Source organism: Juglans regia, unplaced genomic scaffold (genome assembly GCF_001411555.2).
Source record: "Juglans regia cultivar Chandler unplaced genomic scaffold, Walnut 2.0 Scaffold_23, whole genome shotgun sequence".
Classification (NCBI taxonomy): Eukaryota; Viridiplantae; Streptophyta; class Magnoliopsida; order Fagales; family Juglandaceae; genus Juglans; species Juglans regia.
The window spans coordinates 62,998-88,022 of NW_023354173.1; the positions used below are offsets into that span (position 1 = coordinate 62,998).

General features: G+C 36.6%; 2 protein-coding genes and 1 pseudogene across 2 annotated transcripts; 2 read left to right on the forward strand and 1 right to left on the reverse strand.

The window, feature by feature from the left end:
* Window positions 1-8,516: 8,516 nt before the first annotated feature.
* On the forward strand, window positions 8,517-15,601 carry LOC108980218 (methylesterase 10-like). Its single transcript, XM_035686970.1, has 3 exons — window positions 8,517-8,885; window positions 14,415-14,546; window positions 15,130-15,601. Exons 1-3 carry the CDS (start codon window positions 8,517-8,519, stop codon window positions 15,415-15,417), a joined length of 789 nt encoding a protein of 262 aa, XP_035542863.1. The 3' UTR covers window positions 15,418-15,601.
* Window positions 15,602-15,700: 99 nt separating this feature from the next.
* LOC108995279 lies at window positions 15,701-23,033 on the reverse strand (annotated as a pseudogene).
* A 1,064-nt stretch (window positions 23,034-24,097) lies between these two features.
* Window positions 24,098-24,466, forward strand: LOC118345326 (methylesterase 10-like; the record flags this gene model as incomplete). Its single annotated transcript, XM_035686968.1, has 1 exon — window positions 24,098-24,466. A coding segment is annotated over exon 1 (369 nt), but the record flags the coding sequence as incomplete, so codon positions are not given.
* Between the last annotated feature and the right edge of the window lie 559 nt (window positions 24,467-25,025).

Consider the following 25,025-nt stretch of genomic DNA (forward strand, 5'->3'; position numbering starts at 1 on the left):
TTTAAATTTTAGAATTTATCTTCCGAATCAAATAACGTCACGTGGATGATTTGGTATAAATGTCTTCAAATAGAATTATTCTTGTTAAAAGCAGAGCATAATTTCAAGTGTATTTAGATGTAGATCAGGAGACAATCGCAGAGTTCCTTCGGCTTTGAAAGCATTGCCATGTGATCAGCACCCTCAATCTCCATCACGTCTTTTACCCCACTGTTTTGAATCATCCATCGCTGAAATTCAACAAGTATTGCTAGATCCTCGTCACAAACAACGTAAACTCGTGGAACCGACTCATATCCCTGGTTTGAGAAATACTATGCCTTGGACAAGTCCTCAATAAACAGTGAACTTGGCCTTGTTAAAGTCTTGGTGAGTTCAAGATCCTTCCACAATCACAACCCAATTACACTACTTAGGAAAATAAAGAATCCCAAAATTCTTACAACAATTTGTGATGTAATTAGACCGATCTGTGTCGTGCATGTGTATGGGGTGAGTGAATCCGTCGTCACACAGGTGAGGGCCTGAGTGTGTGAATTTGTTTAGAGTAATGCTGTACCCCTCCTATGATTATATCCCAAAATCCCTCTTTGTAACATTCAATACACTCTATAAATAACCTACGTATTGTATATATATTGAAAAAATCTCAATGTACTCTCATGGTGTGCAAGACTTTTTCACAAACACCTTCTGTGCAATCTTCTTTATGGTAACAAGTGCCAAGTGAGAGCAAGAGAGTCCTACTCACATGGCTTCCATCTCACTATCTGTGAGTAATTTTGTCACATTTTGTTTAACACGGAAAATATCGCTTGTGGAGGGAACAAATCGTGGCCTTGGCTAAGAGCCAAGACCTTATGGACCATCTTACAAATCTTTCCCCCCCACCTCAGTTCGATGTCCCCACAGACGATACTTCCAAGAGTTCAGTCAAACTTACCTCCAATGGTGCAAATCTGATCGTCTACTTTGTGGCTGGATAATTGACACTCTCAGAAGAATCTCTTGGTCTAGTTGTTGGACTAGACACTGCACAACAAGTTTGGCAAGCCCTTCAAGAGGCCAACGCCCAAAGATCCCAAGAGAGGGAATTCCAATTTACACAGCAGCTTTTACATGCGGAAGGAGGCCACCACACCAATGGCAGATCATCTTCAACACTTCAAAGGGGTATGCGATAATCTAGCTGCAATCGGTTGGCCGGTGAGTGACAAAATGAAGGCTTTCTCCCTCCTCAATAGTCTCAGCCCCAAGTAATGAGCTGTTCACTACATCAATGCTCAAACCACCATGCTGATGTATGGAGAGCTGGTGCCCCTGTTGCAAGGATTCGAGATGCGTTCTTAGTTGCACGAGCCCCTTACTCCTCAGCCCATGGCATTTTATGGCCAAAAGTCCAATCACAGCTTCTCTAAGTGTCAACGAGGTTCCACCCATACCCAGCACAAGACTTTTTCTTCTAAGGGATGTGGCTTCTCACAAGCCAGCCATTCCCCACGTTATAATGCTCAGTCTAGTGGTACCCATAATCAAAATTATAATATTGCCTGTGACTCAGTTCGTTAAGAGACTTGTCAAATTTGTGGCAAGAAATGACATATTCCTCTGAAATGTTGGCATCGGTTTAATCACAGTCTCCAACCAGATGATATACCTCAAGCCTTGGCCTCTATGGCTCTTCATGATACATTGATATGCCTCCTAATTCCGAATGGATAGCAGACATGGGAGCCTTTGCTCACATGACAAGTAACTCAGGGATGCTCAACAACTTTCGTTGCTATCTTGGCAATGATGTAGTACTTATTGATGATGGTAGTCTTCACGAAATTACACATACTGGGGACACTTATATTGGTTTTGGTGATTCTCGTATTCAGCTTAAAGATGTTTGCTTGTCCCTGATTTAGTGAAAAATATCTTGTCTATTAGTCAACTGACGTCTGACTATCCTTATGCCTGTGAATTTTATGGTATTGGTTTCTCTGTTAAGGAAAGGGCAACCAACTACACACTAATGAACGAACATCGCAAGGGTAATATGTATATTTTGTCCCCACCCACAGAAGCACACTTCTCCATCTGGTTTCGATCGATTTCTGAAAAAGTGTGGCATCAATGGTTGGGACACCCTCAAGCTTCTATGCTTTGCTTAAGGTCTTATCCAGACTCTTGGCAAGAATAAGGGCTCTTCTCTGTGTGAGAATTGCCAACTAGGAAAAATGAGCAATTACCTTTTTCACCTTCACATAGTTATACTTTTAGTATCTTTGATAAACTTTATTGTTGGCAGTGAGTTCACCAACAATCTATTTAATTTGCATCTTCAAAAGCAAGGCATTCTTCACCAATACTCTTGTCCGCATACACCCGAACAAAATGGTTCAGTAGAACGATGTCATCGCACCATCCGTGAACTAGGTATGACTATGTTATTTGGCATACCTAAACGTTTTTTGGTCAAAGCCTTTTCCACTACCATCTTCTTAATTAACCGCCTTCCCTCTACATCCATTGGTTGTCAGTCCCCATTCTCTATATTTTATGGCCACTATCCAGATTATACCTCTCTCAAGGTTTTTGGCTCCAAATGTTACTCTTACACTTGGGACACCAAACAAAATAAATTCGACCCAAAAACCCTACCTTGCATTTTTCTGGGCTACAGTGACAAACACCAAGGGTACAAATGCTATCACCCACCATCATGAAAAACCTTTATTTCTCGACATGTTGTTTTTATGAAACTAGTTTTCCATTCAAACAACCCGGTAATCTCCATCTACCCACTTTCGATACTCATGTTTTATCAACTTTTATCGAATGACACTCATCTATCACTAACCCTGTGGATATCCCTAGTGCAGCTCACTTGTAGGTATAAGCTCCACCGGCTCCTTAAACATCCTCGACAATTGATCCCATTCTCATTCCCTCGTTGGCTCCTGACATTGAGCCCTTTTTGCACCCCAACCCCACATCAACTTCATCTCATGGTGACCCCCCTACAACCCTTTGCTTGCTCCACCCATAGCTTCCTCTTCCCCATGGACCCCTCCTCCTCACCCCATGGTCACTTGTGCCAAAGTTGGGACTCACAAACCTAATCCCAAATACACAAATATCCATACCCTTATTGACTTTCCCTAAGAGCCCAAGACCGTTTGTTCTGCGCTGAACTATGTCAGGTGGTCTAAGGCTATGTGTGATGAATTACAAGCTCTTCATTACAACAATGACTCACCCAAAAATGAGTAGCACAAAGGCTATCCCAAGTGCAGGAGGATGTCGCATAATAATTAGGAATAAATTCTTAAATTGTCTCATCAGGGAAAGTTACTTAAAATCAAACTCGTTTAAAATGGTGAAAATATTCATAAAGAGAAAATAAAAATGATGGTATGTGTAATAGATGAAAGAGTGCAACAATAATGAAAATGGTACTAGTCATGGAGTAGATTCATATTTTTGGATTTTTGAGCGTCGAAATGAAATGTAAAAAAAACTAACAAATTGAAATTAACAATAAAAATAAATCAACTAAACTAAACAATCTTAATTAATCTGAAAAATTAAACAATAAAACATAAATTATTTAAGTCCTAATTAAGCTTTAATCGATCTAATATGCAATGGAATTGAGAGATTAATAAAACTAATCTAAGAATTAAACTAGATTAGAAAGTAATTGACAAAATACGAACTGAAAATTGAAAAGCCTCAAAATCAAGATTCTAGGGTTCATCCTTGTATTTAAATCACAAATTTTCAAAATTAATTCATAGTACTTGTAATCACTGTTAAATGAAAGTTTAAAAAAACGAGAAAAATAAATAACACGAAATAAATAAACAGAAAATAAATGCCCAAAAGTCTAAGCCAAATATCTCAAAAATAAATCACAAACTTTAAACTAAAATTAAATAAATAGTAGATAGTGAAAAGAGCAAGCCAAATGAATGGAGATGGAGGTGGTAGGCAATGGAAGAGGCGGCTGGAGCGGCAATTGGACCCTGTAAGAGTTCTTTAAATGTGCAGCGCTGCTCTAAAAAAGTCTCCAATTTCGTGCTAATGATATGCTTAAATAGGATAGGAAAGAAACCCTAATTTCTTCTTATTCTCGCACACAAAATCGTTTAAATTTTAGGACTCAACTTGGCAGCCACATAAGCGCTTCAGTAGTTCGAATTTGGAAATTCTTATTAAAAGACAACTTTGTAGCCCTTTAAGATAACTTTCCAATACATCAAGAATCGTATCAATCCGATATTTGAGCAGAAAGTTATGATTAAAATACTAAAATGTGTCCATTCTATCTCCTAATGCATTTTTGGATTCTGATCTGAATTACTCTCAAACCCCATCATTATCCTTATTTGAAGAGTCTTACACTCGTTGAAAGTTTTTATATTGTTCCAATGTCTTGCCCACTTAAAAGTTCTTTGAATTTGAAATTAGGAATAAAATAATAGAAAATAGAAATAAAATAAAATAAGAATAATAGGATATCAAAAATATGTTGTGCATGTGAATGAACATTGTCCAATTAAATCACAAATTATGAAATTAAGCATAAATCATGCTATTAACCAATTTAAATCATAACTCGAATTTATTCATCTTAATCATTTATTCATCTAAAACCAATAATAATGTAATGAAATAATTAAAATATATTGGTTCTAAATGTATAAAATATGCAATAATTCAGCTCAATCAAACAACACCTGGACTTTTGTTCCTCGGACTCCAGACATGTAGGTTGTTGGATGCAAATGAGTCTTTAAGAACAAACTCAATGCTGATGGCACACTTGATCGCATGAAAACACAACTTGTCGCAAAAGGCTTCCATCAAGTTGATGGTGTCTTTTACAATGAGACTTTCTCTGATGTTATCAAACATGACACCATTTAGATCATCATCAACTTAGCCCTTGTCAATCACAGGGACATTCGCCAACTTGACGTCAAGAATGACTTTCTTCATGGGGATCTTAAAGAGTCCGTCTTCATGGAACAACCCCCAAGTTTTACCGATCCTAACTTCTCTTCATATATTTTCAAATTGAATAAAGCCTTGTACGGTTTAAAACAAACCCCCATGTATGGTTTGATAAGTTTAGTACTTTTCCCATCTCTTATGGGTTTCTATGTAGTATGATGGTTGATCCCTCACCTTTTATATATCACTCCTTTTGTGATATGCATGTTTTATTATTATATGTTGACGATATTCTCTCAACAGGTTCTAATTATGCTCTTTTGCACAAATTAACTTGTACTCTTGGTACCCAATTTGCCATAAAAGACCTTGGCCCATTACATTATTTTTTTTAGCATACAAGTTCACCGTACTAAAGATGGCCTTATTTTGTCCCAAACCATGTATGCTCTTGACATACTAGAACGTGCACAAATGCAAGACTGCAAACCCATGGGTACACCTGTGATGGCCCAAACAAAGGGCCTCATTAGTGATGTTCCCTTTCCTGACGCCTCTCACTATTGTAGCAATATTAGTGCCCTTCAATACCACTTACATGGCTAGACCTAGCTTATAGTGTTAATTTTGTTTCACAATTTATGCATTCGCCATCCATCTCTCACTACAAAATGGTAAAACATATTCTTTGCTATTTACATGGAACTGTTGAGCTTGGTATTTACTTCAGTTCCCAATCTACACTTGATCTTTATGCATTTTCAGATGCAGATTGGGCAGGTTGTCCTTAAACACGGTGTTCCACAACTAGATATTGTATTTTCCTAGAAAGCAACTGAATCTCTTGGTCTGCTAAGAAACAAAATACTATGTCTCGCTCAAGCTTTGAAGCTGAATATCGCACCATGGCGCATACAACTGCTGAACTCACATGGATTTCCTTTCTAGATCTTGGTGTTCACCTTTTGTCTCTGCCACTCCTCTTTTGTGACAATCTTAGTGCTCTCTACATGATTGTTAATCCTGTTTTTCATACTCGTAGTAAACACATTGAGATTGACTATCACTATGTGTGTGAACATGTTGCTCTTGGACTACTTCATGGTTAGCATGTTCCCGCCTCTTTACAACTAGCTAATATTTTTACCAAGCCTCTTGGATGCCACACTCTTCACATGTTATGGGATCAAACTTGGCCTTCTACCTCGGCATAGTTTGCAGGGGATAGGGGTGTAAAACTTAACGGGGAAACCGGCTTGAACTGGTCCTAAACCAGTTTCCGTAGTTCCAAAACTGGCCAGTACTGGTCTGGTTCCAGTTCTATGCTTTTTAGGACCAGACCAAACCGGTTCACTATATTATATATTTTAAATTAATTTTTTTAATATTATGTATAATACTTTTTATATTATATATAATTTTTATATATAACATTCATAATAATATAAATTATAATGATATATAAGATAATGTTGTTATAATTTATAACATAATATATATATTAATAACATTTTATAACCTAATAAATTCCCAACTTATTTCTTTTGATAAATACATAATATATTAGTAATACTAATATACATTAGTATATTAATTATATTTCACTTTAATTAATTAGTATACATTAGTATACTAATATATATTAGTATATTAATTACATTTTATGCCATAATATTAATACTATAAATTAAAAACCGGATCAGAATCGGTAAAACTGGAGGTATCGGTTTAGGAGGATAACCGGTACGTAATCGTTTTTCGAAAATGCAAAACCGGTGCATACTGGTTCAGTCCTAAATTTTTTTTAAAATTGGACCGGACCAATTACACCCCTAGCGAGGGAGTATTGAAGATATATAAGGAACCTTGTCCAGCAACTAGAAATTTTATATATGGAAACTCTACAACCAGCAACCATCCATATATGCCCAATGGCTACAAAGGCCAAATATGGCAATTTCACATTAAGCCCCATATTCCCCTCCTATGATTGCATTCCAAAAATCCCTCTTTGTAACATTCAATACACTCTGTAAATAACCTACATATTGTGTATATATTGAAAGACTCTCAATGTACTCTCATAGTGTGTGAGACTTTTTTACAAACACCTTATGTGTAATCTTCTTTAACAACTAAAAGATAACGGTTTGAGACGTCACACCTGTTCCAAAACATATGACGGCTTGTGTGTGATATCTGGCATAAAAGCCGCCATGAAAACCCCTACAAGGCTACAACTACTTTCTCAAGGTACTTTTCCATTGTAAGGGCTAAATTCAAGCCCCCAAAGCTGTGCCCCACGATTACAACCTTTTGGTCAGGAGGAAGTGCGGCCAAAAGCTCTAACAATGGTTCAATATACTCGTGAAAGCTGCCAACATCTTTGATTGTCTTCGTACTGATACATGAAGCCGCAAGATCAAGGGCTATGACTCGCTGCGCTGGCCGGCGAACTCGAGCCGTGGTTTGAGCTTGTACCAGCACGAAGCACCATGGCATGTGCCATGCACCAGAACAAAATACAGTGTCAATATTTTAACTGGATAAATTTACACCAACCCATGTCTACCATTTTCGTTAATTTCTTCGCGCTTTTATTTTACGTGTGTATGTATATTTGAAGGATAATGATATGTATACAATCCTATATCATTGGTTTACTACTCGTCGGACATGTTTTGTTTATTTTTTCTTTCCTTCTTTGTTGTTGCTGGACGCTTCTTTTAAAGGACGGTGCTACTCCCATAGAGAGAGTCCACTGAAACCACCACCGAATAGGTAAAAACAAATTTGTCTTTTTTTTTTTTAATATTTTTTAAAATTCATTAAATATTTTAAAAAAATAAAAACTAAAAATTCAATTTAAAATAATTACTTAACAATTAAGTAAAAAAAATAAAATAAAAAATGCAATCGATGACCACCTTTATGTAGGAAAAGCATTTCCCTTTTTTAAATTATGAAAATATCTTTTTATCTTTTTAAAATTTAAAATTCTTCTGATTACAATTTTATTCCACATTAAGAGCACCAGTATCGGTCTTATCAAAAGGGAGGTTTCATCAAAATTTGATGATTTGGGGGTTAAAATGCTAGTATTGGATTTGGTATACTATCAAAGCTCAAGTTTTGAGCTACAATATTTTTACTTTCATCTCTATATTTGAAGACTCACTATTCATTCTCTATTTCTATTATTTTATTATAAAATATATTTCTTACATTTCCTATAATTCATGCAATGACCCTCTGGTTAGTATCAATAATTTAAGTATCAAATTAAATTATTAATATATATATATATATATATAGTTAGTGTAATTGTAAAATATGAAAAAAAAAATTAAAAAATTATTATTAAAAAATAATATTATATTATTAGTTTGGTGAATCTAATGGCTAATCCAACATGGGGTTATGGATAAGGAGGTTTTAAATTTATATTAAACATGTACTTTTCATTAAATTTTGAAGATGAATTTGATAAAACCAATGCTAATGCTCCAAGTCTTTTAAAGCTAAAACGGCAAGGTCTTCCAAAAGAGTAGGTAGATGGATAAGTGGAGATGGAGAACAGCGAGATCAAGCACTTTGTACTTGTACATGGAGCCTGCCATGGAGCATGGTGTTGGTATAAGGTGGCAAGTTTGTTGAAATTCTCAGGTCATAAGGTCACAGTCCTGGACCTAGCTGCTTCTGGGATCCACCCAAAGCAGGTGCATGAAGTAAAGTCATTTTCGGAATACGTCGAGCCTTTGATGGAATTCATGGCGTCTCCGCCATTAATGGAGGAAAGGGTGGTACTTGTCGGCCACAGCTATGGAGGTCTCTGCATATCTGTTGCCATGGAAAAGTTCCCCGAGAGAGTCTCTGTTGCAGTGTACGCCGCTGCCTTTATGCCTAGTCCCGACTTGAGAGAGTCTCTGTTACAGGAGGTACTTCCATCTCTCTCTCTCTCTATAGTATAGTAGAAGCAAAAATGATCATGATCATTGATAATATTCACCTTTCGATCAACATCATTCCTGATATGGAAACCATTAGTATGGAAAGCAGCATGACAAATATGGATGCCAAGAGTGTAGCAAAGAGATTGTAGGCTGATTTATCTCCATCTCATTGACAGTCATAGGACTAATTATAGTGCAGATTTCACTCCTTGTAATTTGCTAAATCTTACCTTGTATAGCTTTTACAGTTGTTCATTACCATGTATTGCTATACCTTATACAGTTTCTGTATATTACCATGTATTGTTATACCTTATACAGTTTCTGTATGTTGCCTTTCTATATAAATACAATACTACTCCCACGATTAAAAGTGTGGTGAGATTTCTCTATCATCGACTTGTACTGATTTTCTTCTTGGTATCAGAGAATTCATATTGTGAGGAGGGCAATTTTTTTTTTCTTCCGCAAACATGTCTTCAATATCATTGAATGTTGGCAATTTTGTTACTCTCAGACTCAAGTCTGAAAATTATCCTCTTTGGCGTGAGCAAGTCCTTGCTCTAGCAGAGAGTCAAGAACTGGTGACTTATCTTACGGGAGAAGTCACTATCCCTGAAGCTGTACTTCCACCTCCAGAGGGTTCAATTCATCAAGCTGTTTCTAACCCAGAATTTGTGAAATGGAAAACTGCTGATCGACTACTTAGAGGCTGGATCATTGGAACATTATCTGAAGAGGCTCTTGGGATTGTCATTGGCCTGGACACTTTGGCACATGTATGGAGGGCTCTCAAAGAAGCATATGCTCAATCTTCTCAGGAGCGACAGTTTCAACTTACACAGCAACTCAATCACATGAAGAAAGACTTTGATATGCCTTTGAATGATTATCTCCGTAAATTCAAAGGTGTGTGTGATAGCTTATCTGCTATTGGCTGTCCTGTTGATGACAAAACCAAAGTATTCTCTCTATTAAATGGCTTGGGAGCAAGGTATGAACCTTTTACCACTTCTATGCTCAAACCTTTTATGCCAAGTTATGCAGAAGCAGTGCCTTTACTGCAAAGCTATGAGACACAGATTAGCTTGCACTCTCCTGACTCAGGAGCCTACACTGCCTTTTATGGTCAGAAAAATAACTCAAAATTCAACAACAAGGGATCTCGGCAATTAGGTAGTTTTTCCTCAAAAGGTAAAGGTTTTTCTCCTACTAATCAAGCAACTGTGAAGCTGAACAATCTAGGTTCTCCAAATGTGTCAACTAATTCTACCCGTGAGCCTAATCGTGAACTTCTTTGTCAAATCTGTGATAAACGAGGCCACACTGCAATTCGTTGTTGGCACAGGTTTAATCACTCAATTCAGCCCGACAACTTGCCTAAAGCATTTGCAGCTCTCAATATTGTCTCAGAAACCAACAATGATGAATGGATTTCTGACACAGGAGCTTTTGCTCACATGACTTCTCATGAAGGTATTTTATCTAACTTAAAGCCTTATGTTGGTTCAGATCATGCGTTAATTGGAAATTGAGATTTTCTAAGAATTACACACATTGGTGATGCTACTAACGGGTCAGGATCTTCTAAGATTACTTTAACCAATATTCTTTTGGTTCCTGATCTAGAGAAAAACTTGTTATCTATTGGACAATTGACTAATGATTATCCAGTAAACTGTGAGTTTTCTAATGAGCATTTTGTGATCAAGGATCGAGTGACACAGAGTTCTAATGAAGGGACTCAAGCAGGATAATCTTTACACCATTCGGGCTTCACCAGCTGCTTTCTTTTCAACAAGGTTTCGAGCAGTAACAAGGGATCTATGGCATCAAAGGCTCGGGCATCCTCAAGCAGCTGCTGTTGCTAATCTTCAAAGCAAGGGTCTTATTAAAATATTGTCCAATAAGTTAGAGAATAAAGTCTGTGAGAGTTGTCAGTTAGGGAAGATGTCTAAGCTTCCCTTCTCTACTTCAGTGTCTAAAACAATTACTCCTTTTGATAAGCTTCATATTGACTTGTGGGGGCCTGCTCCTGTTCCTTCAATGAATAAATCTCATTATTATGCTGCAATTGTGGATGATTTTACAAAGTTCATTTGGATGATTCCTCTAAAGCAAAAGTCAGATTTCTTTAATCAATTCTTACTATTTGAGAAATATGTCTTGAGACAGTTTGAGAAAATCATAAAAGTGGTACAAACAGATGGAGGAGGAGAATTTCTGAATAATGCCTTTATTAGTCATTTGCAAAATTCTGGTATTTTACATCAAATATCCTGTCCATACACGCCTGAGCAGAATGGATTTGTTGAGAGGAGACATCGAAATATTAGAGAGTTGGGTCTTACAATGATGTTGCATGCTAATGTTCCCAAGTGTTTTTGGGTAGAAGCATTTACCACAGCTGTTTTCTTAATCAACAGACTCCCTACTATCACTTTAAAATGGGAGTCCCCTTATTACACCAGATTATGGATCTCTTCGTGTCTTTGGTTCAAGATGTTATCCTTATGTTTGGGACCAAAAGACAAGTAAGTTTGACCCAAAGTCACTCTCTTGTGTATTCTTGGGCTATAGTGATCGACATAAAGGGTATAGGTGTTATTATCCACCTACAAGAAGGACATTTATTTCCAGACATGTAGCATTTGATGAGGATCATCTTCACTTTAAAACTCAAGTCTCCAATAACAAGTCTTGTTCAGATTTTCTGGTCACTACTTTCAAAGAATGGGATTCTTCAACAGTCACTATATGCTCTCATTCTTCTCCATCAGCACATACAGAAAATCCGACTCCTAATGCACCCTTGAGTAAACAACTAACTCTATCTGATTTAGTATGTGGTGTAGAACTTCAGTCCAAGACTGTCTCATCTATGTTACCTGACATTTCCTCTCTACTGGATCAATCCGAAGGCCCAGCAGGTCCTGAAGTAAGCAATTAGTCCATAATACCTCATGCAGAGTCCTCAAATTCTATACTACCTGCTTCTTCACATCCTATGCAGACTCGTGCAAAATCAGGTATTCATAAACATAATCCTAAGTATGCTTTAATTCATCAGTATGTTGGCATACCAAAGCCACCAAGAACTATTCAATCAGCTGTTAAACATCCTGGCTGGAAGAAAGCTATGGAAGAAGAATTGGAAGCATTATGGCAAAATGAGACCTGGTCTCTTGTTCCCAGAAATTCCACAATGAATGTGGTTGGATCACGTTGGGTACTAACACCCAAAATCAATCCTGATGGATCATTACAACGTCTAAAGGCAAGGCTGGTAGCTAAAGGTTTTCATCAAGTGGATGGCATAGACTTTACAGAGACTTACTCTCCTGTAGTGAAACCAGCCACTATTCGAATAATTATTTCACTAGCTGTTGTTCGAAAATGAAGTATTAGACAGCTAGATGTGAAAAATGCATTTCTTCATGGACTCTTGTCAGAAAAGATATTCATGGAACAGCCTCCTGGCTTTGTGAACCATGAGAAACCTGACCATGTGTGCTTACTTCATAAGGCAATATATGGATTAAAACAAGCTCCAAGAGCTTGGTTTGATAGATTTAGCACCTTTCTTCTTGAATCTGGTTTCTTCTGCAGTACAGCTGATCCAAGTCTCTTCATCAATCATTCGGCTCATGGCACTTTGGTGCTACTTCTATATGTGGATGATATCATCCTCACGGGTTCCTCAGATAAATTAATTGATCAATTCATAGCTGTGTTGCACACTGAATTTGCAATGAAGGACCTTGGTGCACTTCATTATTTTTTGGGAGTTGAAGTCAGTTATGTTTCCGATGGCCTTGTATTGCACCAATCTAAGTATGCTATTGATCTACTTGATCGTGCATTAATGAGAGATTGCAAACCAACTCATACTCCAATGACTCAAAAGTTCAAAACAGTCATGGACTCAACAGCACTTTGTGATCCTCACACCTATCGATCTCTAGTTGGTGCATTACAGTATTTAACACTAACACGTCCTGATATTTCATTTAGTGTTAATTATGTTTCTCAGTTCATGCATGCTCCAACACAAGACCATTTCACAATGGTAAGACGGATTCTGAGATATGTGAAAGGGACTGCTCATCATGGTTTGCATATTCAAAACTCCAGTACATTGGACCTTTATGCCTTCTCGGATGCAGATTGGGCAGGATGCCCACAAACACGACGTTCAACCACTGGTTTCTGCACTTACCTTGGCAGTAACATAATTTCTTGAAGTGCAAAAAAGCAACCCACAGTCTCTCGTTCAAGCTCAGAAGCTGAATATAGGGCTATGGCCCAAACTGCTGCAGAAATCACCTTGCTTACTTTCATCCTTTGTGACCTTCAAGTTCCATTGATAACACCACCAGTTTTATTTTGTGATAATCTCAGCTCCTTGTTCATGACTGTCAATCCCGCGTTTCACGCTAGAAGTAAACACATTGAGTTAGATTATCATTATATCAGGGAGAGAGTTTCTCTTGGTTTGTTAATCACTCGGCACATCTCAACTTCAGCTCAGATTGCAGATGTTTTCACTAAGCCTCAAACAAGATATGATTTGGACAGACTCAAGAACAAACTATGCCTTGTTACCACGCCTAGTTTGAGGGCGGATGATAATATTCACCTTTCGATCAACACCATTCCTGATATGGAAACCACTAGTATGGAAAGCAGCATGACAAATATGGATGCCAAGAGTGTAGCAAAGAGATTGTAGGCTGATTTATCTCCATCTCATTGACAGTCATAGGACTAATTATAGTGCAGATTTCACTCATTGTAATTTGCTAAATCTTACCTTGTATAGCTTTTACATTTGTTCATTACCATGTATTGCTATACCTTATACAGTTTCTGTATGTTGCCTTTCTATATAAATACAATACTACTCCCACGATTAAAAGTGTGGTGAGATTTCTCTATCATCGACTTGTACTGATTTTCTTCTCTAGTGGATTTTTCTTCACGCGTGGTAGACTTGGATTTTCTTTTCTCATCTTTTCATTTCTTTGTCCTGTCTTTAGCTTGATGGTGATATGTTTAATTTGATGGCTCCTAATTTCTTTCTTGTGTTACGTGCTAATTATTGGAGTCCGTATCGATACTTCCAAAGACATATTGGCAAAGACAAAAACAAAACATCCTAGCTCCTTTTGCAAAAGTTGATTTTCATTTGGATGAATTATATATATATCAAACCGTAAGATTTGAAGATGATGTGCATGTGAGATACTAATTAATTTGTGCATGCAATTAATTAATTCTATGGCTCAACATCACTAGATATATACATGATATTTAAAAATTCATGCTTTAAATATATATTAACTAATTTATATATAGATAAAATTCACCTATATATATATATATCTGATACAGCCAGATCGATCTTTAGATCAATTCATACGTATATAGGTTTGCCTATTTTACAGCTACGTACTTAATTATAATGTCTTTTTGCATATATGGTTTGGAAAATAAAAAATATATATCATGTAGTTCAACAGAAGACTGGATTCTTATATGGACACGCAATTTACGTTCGATCAAGGGGAAAACAACCCTCCAACCTCCCTTTTATGGGGTCGCAACTTCATGGCAACCCAGTTTTACCAACTCTCCCCACCTGAGGTACGTACGTACATGCTCCAATAATATCCCAATATTCACATCAATTATCTCATTCATTGTCAGCATTTTCACGCACGTTTTATCCTCATAATCCAGAAAACTTCAAGACAGGTGTGTAATGGTCATATGTACATGATACAACCATTTACTTTTTTTTCTTCCTGAGAAAGAAGGAATCTTTTAAGCATAAATTTTGTATTCAATCCGCATAATATTAATGATGTTTTGTCGAATAAAAAGTGTTACAACTACAAAGAGATTTCATATATAAAAGTAAATCTATAAATTGACATGATTTTATATGATATATACGTTAGATCCACTTTACAATAAAAGTAACTTTATAATTTAATATACCACATCAAATCACGTCAGTTTGAAAATTTACTTATGTGAAATCTTTTTATGGCCAAAGCTATCATTTCTCTTTGCGGATATGCTTGACTACTTTCATTATAAGTTGTGAACAAAATTCTTGTTAATAGTAATTAATGTTATAATTATTATAAGTTAGTTAGCTAATTAATTAAGTTGTCATGCATTTCCTAATATATTGTACACAATGAAATTAATTAATTACTAGGATTTGACGCTTGCAATGTCGTTGGTGAGACCTATTCGTCTCTACGGGGATACTGCAACATTGCAAAAAGAAGCAAATCTGAGCAGGGAGAAATACGGGCAAGTTCCTAGAGTTTACATCATTTGTGAAGAAGACAATGTGATGAAGGTGGATTTCCAAAGGTGGATGATTGAGAACAATCCAGCACCGGAGGTGAAGGTAATTGCCGGTTCCGATCACATGGTGATGTTCTCGCAACCGAAGGAGCTGTGCTCCTGCCTCCTTGAAATTGCAGAGAAATATCCTTAAAACTTGCCACTTGCAGCTACCTAGCTTGGGATATATGTTTCGTGGCACAAATAAATTATGACCCGATGGTAATATCCCGTACGTGTGTCTTGAGTACTACAATATGATGGCATGCACATTATTTGAATTAATTAAGATCTAGTAGGCAATTAACAATTTGATTTGTAATATTTAAATTTTAGAATTTATCTTCCGAATCAAATAACGTCACGTGGATGATTTGGTATAAATGTCTTCAAATAGAATTATTCTTGTTAAAAGCAGAGCATAATTTCAAGTGTATTTAGATGTAGATCAGGAGACAATCGCAGAGTTCCTTCGGCTTTGAAAGCATTGCCATGTGATCAGCACCCTCAATCTCCATCACGTCTTTTACCCCACTGTTTTGAATCATCCATCGCTGAAATTCAACAAGTATTGCTAGATCCTCGTCACAAACAACGTAAACTCGTGGAACCGACTCATATCCCTGGTTTGAGAAATACTATGCCTTGGACAAGTCCTCAATAAACAGTGAACTTGGCCTTGTTAAAGTCTTGGTGAGTTCAAGATCCTTCCACAATCACAACCCAATTACACTACTTAGGAAAATAAAGAATCCCAAAATTCTTACAACAATTTGTGATGTAATTAGACCGATCTGTGTCGTGCATGTGTATGGGGTGAGTGAATCCGTCGTCACACAGGTGAGGGCCTGAGTGTGTGAATTTGTTTAGAGTAATGCTGTACCCCTCCTATGATTATATCCCAAAATCCCTCTTTGTAACATTCAATACACTCTATAAATAACCTACGTATTGTATATATATTGAAAAAATCTCAATGTACTCTCATGGTGTGCAAGACTTTTTCACAAACACTTTCTGTGCAATCTTCTTTATGGTAACAAGTGCCAAGTGAGAGCAAGAGAGTCCTACTCACATGGCTTCCATCTCACTATCTGTGAGTAATTTTGTCACATTTTGTTTAACACGGAAAATATCGCTTGTGGAGGGAACAAATCGTGGCCTTGGCTAAGAGCCAAGACCTTATGGACCATCTTACAAATCTGTCCCCCCCACCTCAGTTTGATGTCCCCACAGACGATACTTCCAAGAGTTCAGTCAAACTTACCTCCAATGGTGCAAATCTGATCGTCTACTTTGTGGCTGGATAATTAACACTCTTAAAAGAATCTCTTAGTCTAGTTGTTGGACTAGACACTGCACAACAGGTTTGACAGGCCCTTCAAGAGGCCTACGCCCAAAGATCCCAAGAGAGGGAATTCCAATTTACATAGCAGCTTTTACATGCGGAAGGAGGCCACCACACCAATGGCAGATCATCTTCAACACTTCAAAGGGGTATGCGATAATCTAGCTGCAATCGGTCGGCCGGTGAGTGACAAAATGAAGGCTTTCTCCCTCCTCAATAGTCTCAGCCCCAAGTAATGAGCCATTCACTACATCAATGCTCAAACCCCCATGCTGATGTATGGAGAGCTGGTGCCCCTGTTGCAAGGATTCGAGATGCGTTCTTAGTTGCACGAGCCCCTTACTCCTCAGCCCGTGGCATTTTATGGCCAAAAGTCCAATCACAGCTTCTCTAAGTGTCAACGAGGTTCCACCCATACGCAGCACAAGACTTTTTCTTCTAAGGGATGTGGCTTCTCACAAGCCAGCCATTCCCCACGTTCTAATGCTCAGTCTGGTGGTACCCATAATCAAAATTATAATATTGCCTGTGACTCAGTTCGTTCAGAGACTTGTCAAATTTGTGGCAAGAAAGGACATATTCCTCTGAAATGTTGACATCGGTTTAATCACAGTCTCCAACCAGATGATATACCTCAAGCCTTGGCCGCTATGGCTCTTCATGATACATTGATATGCCTTCTAACTCCGAATGGATAGCAGACATGGGGGCCTTTGCTCACATGACAAGTAACTCAGGGATGCTCAACAACCTTCGTTGCTATCTTGGCAATGATGTAATACTTATTGGTGATGGTAGTCTTCACGAAATCACACATACTGGGGACACTTATATTGGTTTTGGTGATTCTCGTATTCAGCTTAAAGATGTTTGCTTGTCCCTGATTTAGTGAAAAATATCTTGTCTATTAGTCAACTGATGTCTGACTATCCTTGTGCCTGTGAATTTTATGGTGTTGGTTTCTCTATTAAGGAAAGGGCAACCAACTACACACTAATGAACGAACATCGCAAGGGTAATATGTATATTTCCCCACCCACAGAAGCACACTTCTCCATTTGGTTTCGATCGGTTTTTGAAGAAGTGTGGCATCAATGGTTGGGACACCCTCAAGCTTCTATGCTTTGCTTAAGGTCTTATCCAGACTCTTGGCAAGAATAAGGGCTCTTCTCTGTGTGAGAATTGCCAACTAGGAAAAATGAGCAATTACCTTTTTCACCTTCACATAGTTATACTTTTAGTATCTTTGATAAACTTTATTGTTGGCAGTGAGTTCACCAACAATCTATTTAATTTGCATCTTCAAAAGCAAGGCATTCTTCACCAATACTCTTGTCCGCATACACCCGAACAAAATGGTTCAGTAGAACGATGTCATCGCACCATCCGTGAACTAGGTATGACTATGTTATTTGGCATACCTAAACGTTTTTTGGTCAAAGCCTTTTCCACTACCATCTTCTTAATTAACCGCCTTCCCTCTACATCCATTGGTTGTCAGTCCCCATTCTCTATATTTTATGGCCACTATCCAGATTATACCTCTCTCAAGGTTTTTGGCTCCAAATGTTACTCTTACACTTGGGACACCAAACAAAATAAATTCGACCCAAAAACCCTACCTTGCATTTTTCTGGGCTACAGTGACAAACACCAAGGGTACAAATGCTATCACCCACCATCATGAAAAACCTTTATTTCTCGACATGTTGTTTTTATGAAACTAGTTTTCCATTCAAACAACCCGGTAATCTCCATCTACCCACTTTCGATACTCATGTTTTATCAACTTTTATCGAATGACACTCATCTATCACTAACCCTGTGGATATCCCTAGTGCAGCTCACTTGTAGGTATAAGCTCCACCGGCTCCTTAAACATCCTCGACAATTGATCCCATTCTCATTCCCTCGTTGGCTCCTGACATTGAGCCCTTTTTGCACCCCAACCCCACATCAACTTCATCTCATGGTGACCCCCCTACAACCCTTTGCTTGCTCCACCCATAGCTTCCTCTTCCCCATGGACCCCTCCTCCTCACCCCATGGTCACTTGTGCCAAAGTTGGGACTCACAAACCTAATCCCAAATACACAAATATCCATACCCTTATTGACTTTCCCTAAGAGCCCAAGACCGTTTGTTCTGCGCTGAACTATGTCAGGTGGTCTAAGGCTATGTGTGATGAATTACAAGCTCTTCATTACAACAATGACTCACCCAAAAATGAGTAGCACAAAGGCTATCCCAAGTGCAGGAGGATGTCGCATAATAATTAGGAATAAATTCTTAAATTGTCTCATCAGGGAAAGTTACTTAAAATCAAACTCGTTTAAAATGGTGAAAATATTCATAAAGAGAAAATAAAAATGATGGTATGTGTAATAGATGAAAGAGTGCAACAATAATGAAAATGGTACTAGTCATGGAGTAGATTCATATTTTTGGATTTTTGAGCGTCGAAATGAAATGTAAAAAAAACTAACAAATTGAAATTAACAATAAAAATAAATCAACTAAACTAAACAATCTTAATTAATCTGAAAAATTAAACAATAAAACATAAATTATTTAAGTCCTAATTAAGCTTTAATCGATCTAATATGCAATGGAATTGAGAGATTAATAAAACTAATCTAAGAATTAAACTAGATTAGAAAGTAATTGACAAAATACGAACTGAAAATTGAAAAGCCTCAAAATCAAGATTCTAGGGTTCATCCTTGTATTTAAATCACAAATTTTCAAAATTAATTCATAGTACTTGTAATCACTGTTAAATGAAAGTTTAAAAAAACGAGAAAAATAAATAACACGAAATAAATAAACAGAAAATAAATGCCCAAAAGTCTAAGCCAAATATCTCAAAAATAAATCACAAACTTTAAACTAAAATTAAATAAATAGTAGATAGTGAAAAGAGCAAGCCAAATGAATGGAGATGGAGGTGGTAGGCAATGGAAGAGGCGGCTGGAGCGGCAATTGGACCCTGTAAGAGTTCTTTAAATGTGCAGCGCTGCTCTAAAAAAGTCTCCAATTTCGTGCTAATGATATGCTTAAATAGGATAGGAAAGAAACCCTAATTTCTTCTTATTCTCGCACACAAAATCGTTTAAATTTTAGGACTCAACTTGGCAGCCACATAAGCGCTTCAGTAGTTCGAATTTGGAAATTCTTATTAAAAGACAACTTTGTAGCCCTTTAAGATAACTTTCCAATACATCAAGAATCGTATCAATCCGATATTTGAGCAGAAAGTTATGATTAAAATACTAAAATGTGTCCATTCTATCTCCTAATGCATTTTTGGATTCTGATCTGAATTACTCTCAAACCCCATCATTATCCTTATTTGAAGAGTCTTACACTCGTTGAAAGTTTTTATATTGTTCCAATGTCTTGCCCACTTAAAAGTTCTTTGAATTTGAAATTAGGAATAAAATAATAGAAAATAGAAATAAAATAAAATAAGAATAATAGGATATCAAAAATATGTTGTGCATGTGAATGAACATTGTCCAATTAAATCACAAATTATGAAATTAAGCATAAATCATGCTATTAACCAATTTAAATCATAACTCGAATTTATTCATCTTAATCATTTATTCATCTAAAACCAATAATAATGTAATGAAATAATTAAAATATATTGGTTCTAAATGTATAAAATATGCAATAATTCAGCTCAATCAAACAACACCTGGACTTTTGTTCCTCGGACTCCAGACATGTAGGTTGTTGGATGCAAATGAGTCTTTAAGAACAAACTCAATGCTGATGGCACACTTGATCGCATGAAAACACAACTTGTCGCAAAAGGCTTCCATCAAGTTGATGGTGTCTTTTACAATGAGACTTTCTCTGATGTTATCAAACATGACACCATTTAGATCATCATCAACTTAGCCCTTGTCAATCACAGGGACATTCGCCAACTTGACGTCAAGAATGACTTTCTTCATGGGGATCTTAAAGAGTCCGTCTTCATGGAACAACCCCCAAGTTTTACCGATCCTAACTTCTCTTCATATATTTTCAAATTGAATAAAGCCTTGTACGGTTTAAAACAAACCCCCATGTATGGTTTGATAAGTTTAGTACTTTTCCCATCTCTTATGGGTTTCTATGTAGTATGATGGTTGATCCCTCACCTTTTATATATCACTCCTTTTGTGATATGCATGTTTTATTATTATATGTTGACGATATTCTCTCAACAGGTTCTAATTATGCTCTTTTGCACAAATTAACTTGTACTCTTGGTACCCAATTTGCCATAAAAGACCTTGGCCCATTACATTATTTTTTTTAGCATACAAGTTCACCGTACTAAAGATGGCCTTATTTTGTCCCAAACCATGTATGCTCTTGACATACTAGAACGTGCACAAATGCAAGACTGCAAACCCATGGGTACACCTGTGATGGCCCAAACAAAGGGCCTCATTAGTGATGTTCCCTTTCCTGACGCCTCTCACTATTGTAGCAATATTAGTGCCCTTCAATACCACTTACATGGCTAGACCTAGCTTATAGTGTTAATTTTGTTTCACAATTTATGCATTCGCCATCCATCTCTCACTACAAAATGGTAAAACATATTCTTTGCTATTTACATGGAACTGTTGAGCTTGGTATTTACTTCAGTTCCCAATCTACACTTGATCTTTATGCATTTTCAGATGCAGATTGGGCAGGTTGTCCTTAAACACGGTGTTCCACAACTAGATATTGTATTTTCCTAGAAAGCAACTGAATCTCTTGGTCTGCTAAGAAACAAAATACTATGTCTCGCTCAAGCTCTGAAGCTGAATATCGCACCATGGCGCATACAACTGCTGAACTCACATGGATTTCCTTTCTAGATCTTGGTGTTCACCTTTTGTCTCTGCCACTCCTCTTTTGTGACAATCTTAGTGCTCTCTACATGATTGTTAATCCTGTTTTTCATACTCGTAGTAAACACATTGAGATTGACTATCACTATGTGTGTGAACATGTTGCTCTTGGACTACTTCATGGTTAGCATGTTCCCGCCTCTTTACAACTAGCTAATATTTTTACCAAGCCTCTTGGATGCCACACTCTTCACATGTTATGGGATCAAACTTGGCCTTCTACCTCGGCATAGTTTGCAGGGGATAGGGGTGTAAAACTTAACGGGGAAACCGGCTTGAACTGGTCCTAAACCAGTTTCCGTAGTTCCAAAACTGGCCAGTACTGGTCTGGTTCCGGTTCTATGCTTTTTAGGACCAGACCAAACCGGTTCACTATATTATATATTTTAAATTAATTTTTTTAATATTATGTATAATACTTTTTATATTATATATAATTTTTATATATAACATTCATAATAATATAAATTATAATGATATATAAGATAATGTTGTTATAATTTATAACATAATATATATATTAATAACATTTTATAACCTAATAAATTCCCAACTTATTTCTTTTGATAAATACATAATATATTAGTAATACTAATATACATTAGTATATTAATTATATTTCACTTTAATTAATTAGTATACATTAGTATACTAATATATATTAGTATATTAATTACATTTTATGCCATAATATTAATACTATAAATTAAAAACCGGATCAGAATCGGTAAAACTGGAGGTATCGGTTTAGGAGGATAACCGGTACGTAATCGTTTTTCGAAAATGCAAAACCGGTGCATACTGGTTCAGTCCTAATTTTTTTTTAAAATTGGACCGGACCAATTACACCCCTAGTGAGGGAGTATTGAAGATATATAAGGAACCTTGTCCAGCAACTAGAAATTTTATATATGGAAACTCTACAACCAACAACCATCCATATATGCCCAATGGCTACAAAGGCCAAATATGGCAATTTCACATTAAGCCCCATATTCCCCTCCTATGATTGCATTCCAAAAATCCCTCTTTGTAACATTCAATACACTCTGTAAATAACCTACATATTGTGTATATATTGAAAGACTCTCAATGTACTCTCATAGTGTGTGAGACTTTTTTACAAACACCTTATGTGTAATCTTCTTTAACAACTAAAAGATAACGGTTTGAGACGTCACACCTGTTCCAAAACATATGACGGCTTGTGTGTGATATCTGGCATAAAAGCCGCCATGAAAACCCCTAAAAGGCTACAACTACTTTCTCAAGGTACTTTTCCATTGTAAGGGCTAAATTCAAGCCCCCAAAGCTGTGCCCCACGATTACAACCTTTTGGTCAGGAGGAAGTGCGGCCAAAAGCTCTAACAATGGTTCAATATACTCGTGAAAGCTGCCAACATCTTTGATTGTCTTCGTACTGATACATGAAGCCGCAAGATCAAGGGCTATGACTCGCTGCGCTGGCCGGCGAACTCGAGCCGTGGTTTGAGCTTGTACCAGCACGAAGCACCATGGCATGTGCCATGCACCAGAACAAAATACAGTGTCAATATTTTAACTGGATAAATTTACACCAACCCATGTCTACCATTTTCGTTAATTTCTTCGCGCTTTTATTTTACGTGTGTATGTATATTTGAAGGATAATGATATGTATACAATCCTATATCATTGGTTTACTACTCGTCGGACATGTTTTGTTTATTTTTTCTTTCCTTCTTTGTTGTTGCTGGACGCTTCTTTTAAAGGACGGTGCTACTCCCATAGAGAGAGTCCACTGAAACCACCACCGAATAGGTAAAAACAAATTTGTCTTTTTTTTTTTTTAATATTTTTTAAAATTCATTAAATATTTTAAAAAAATAAAAACTAAAAATTCAATTTAAAATAATTACTTAACAATTAAGTAAAAAAAATAAAATAAAAAATGCAATCGATGACCACCTTTATGTAGGAAAAGCATTTCCCTTTTTTAAATTATGAAAATATCTTTTTATCTTTTTAAAATTTAAAATTCTTCTGATTACAATTTTATTCCACATTAAGAGCACCAGTATCGGTCTTATCAAAAGGGAGGTTTCATCAAAATTTGATGATTTGGGGGTTAAAATGCTAGTATTGGATTTGGTATACTATCAAAGCTCAAGTTTTGAGCTACAATATTTTTACTTTCATCTCTATATTTGAAGACTCACTATTCATTCTCTATTTCTATTATTTTATTATAAAATATATTTCTTACATTTCCTATAATTCATGCAATGACCCTCTGGTTAGTATCAATAATTTAAGTATCAAATTAAATTATTAATATATATATATATATAGTTAGTGTAATTGTAAAATATGAAAAAAAAAATTAAAAAATTATTATTAAAAAATAATATTATATTATTAGTTTGGTGAATCTAATGGCTAATCCAACATGGGGTTATGGATAAGGAGGTTTTAAATTTATATTAAACATGTACTTTTCATTAAATTTTGAAGATGAATTTGATAAAACCAATGCTAATGCTCCAAGTCTTTTAAAGCTAAAACGGCAAGGTCTTCCAAAAGAGTAGGTAGATGGATAAGTGGAGATGGAGAACAGCGAGATCAAGCACTTTGTACTTGTACATGGAGCCTGCCATGGAGCATGGTGTTGGTATAAGGTGGCAAGTTTGTTGAAATTCTCAGGTCATAAGGTCACAGTCCTGGACCTAGCTGCTTCTGGGATCCACCCAAAGCAGGTGCATGAAGTAAAGTCATTTTCGGAATACGTCGAGCCTTTGATGGAATTCATGGCGTCTCCGCCATTAATGGAGGAAAGGGTGGTACTTGTCGGCCACAGCTATGGAGGTCTCTGCATATCTGTTGCCATGGAAAAGTTCCCCGAGAGAGTCTCTGTTGCAGTGTACGCCGCTGCCTTTATGCCTAGTCCCGACTTGAGAGAGTCTCTGTTACAGGAGGTACTTCCATCTCTCTCTCTCTCTATAGTATAGTAGAAGCAAAAATGATCATGATCATTGATAATATTCACCTTTCGATCAACATCATTCCTGATATGGAAACCATTAGTATGGAAAGCAGCATGACAAATATGGATGCCAAGAGTGTAGCAAAGAGATTGTAGGCTGATTTATCTCCATCTCATTGACAGTCATAGGACTAATTATAGTGCAGATTTCACTCCTTGTAATTTGCTAAATCTTACCTTGTATAGCTTTTACAGTTGTTCATTACCATGTATTGCTATACCTTATACAGTTTCTGTATATTACCATGTATTGTTATACCTTATACAGTTTCTGTATGTTGCCTTTCTATATAAATACAATACTACTCCCACGATTAAAAGTGTGGTGAGATTTCTCTATCATCGACTTGTACTGATTTTCTTCTTGGTATCAGAGAATTCATATTGTGAGGAGGGCAATTTTTTTTTTCTTCCGCAAACATGTCTTCAATATCATTGAATGTTGGCAATTTTGTTACTCTCAGACTCAAGTCTGAAAATTATCCTCTTTG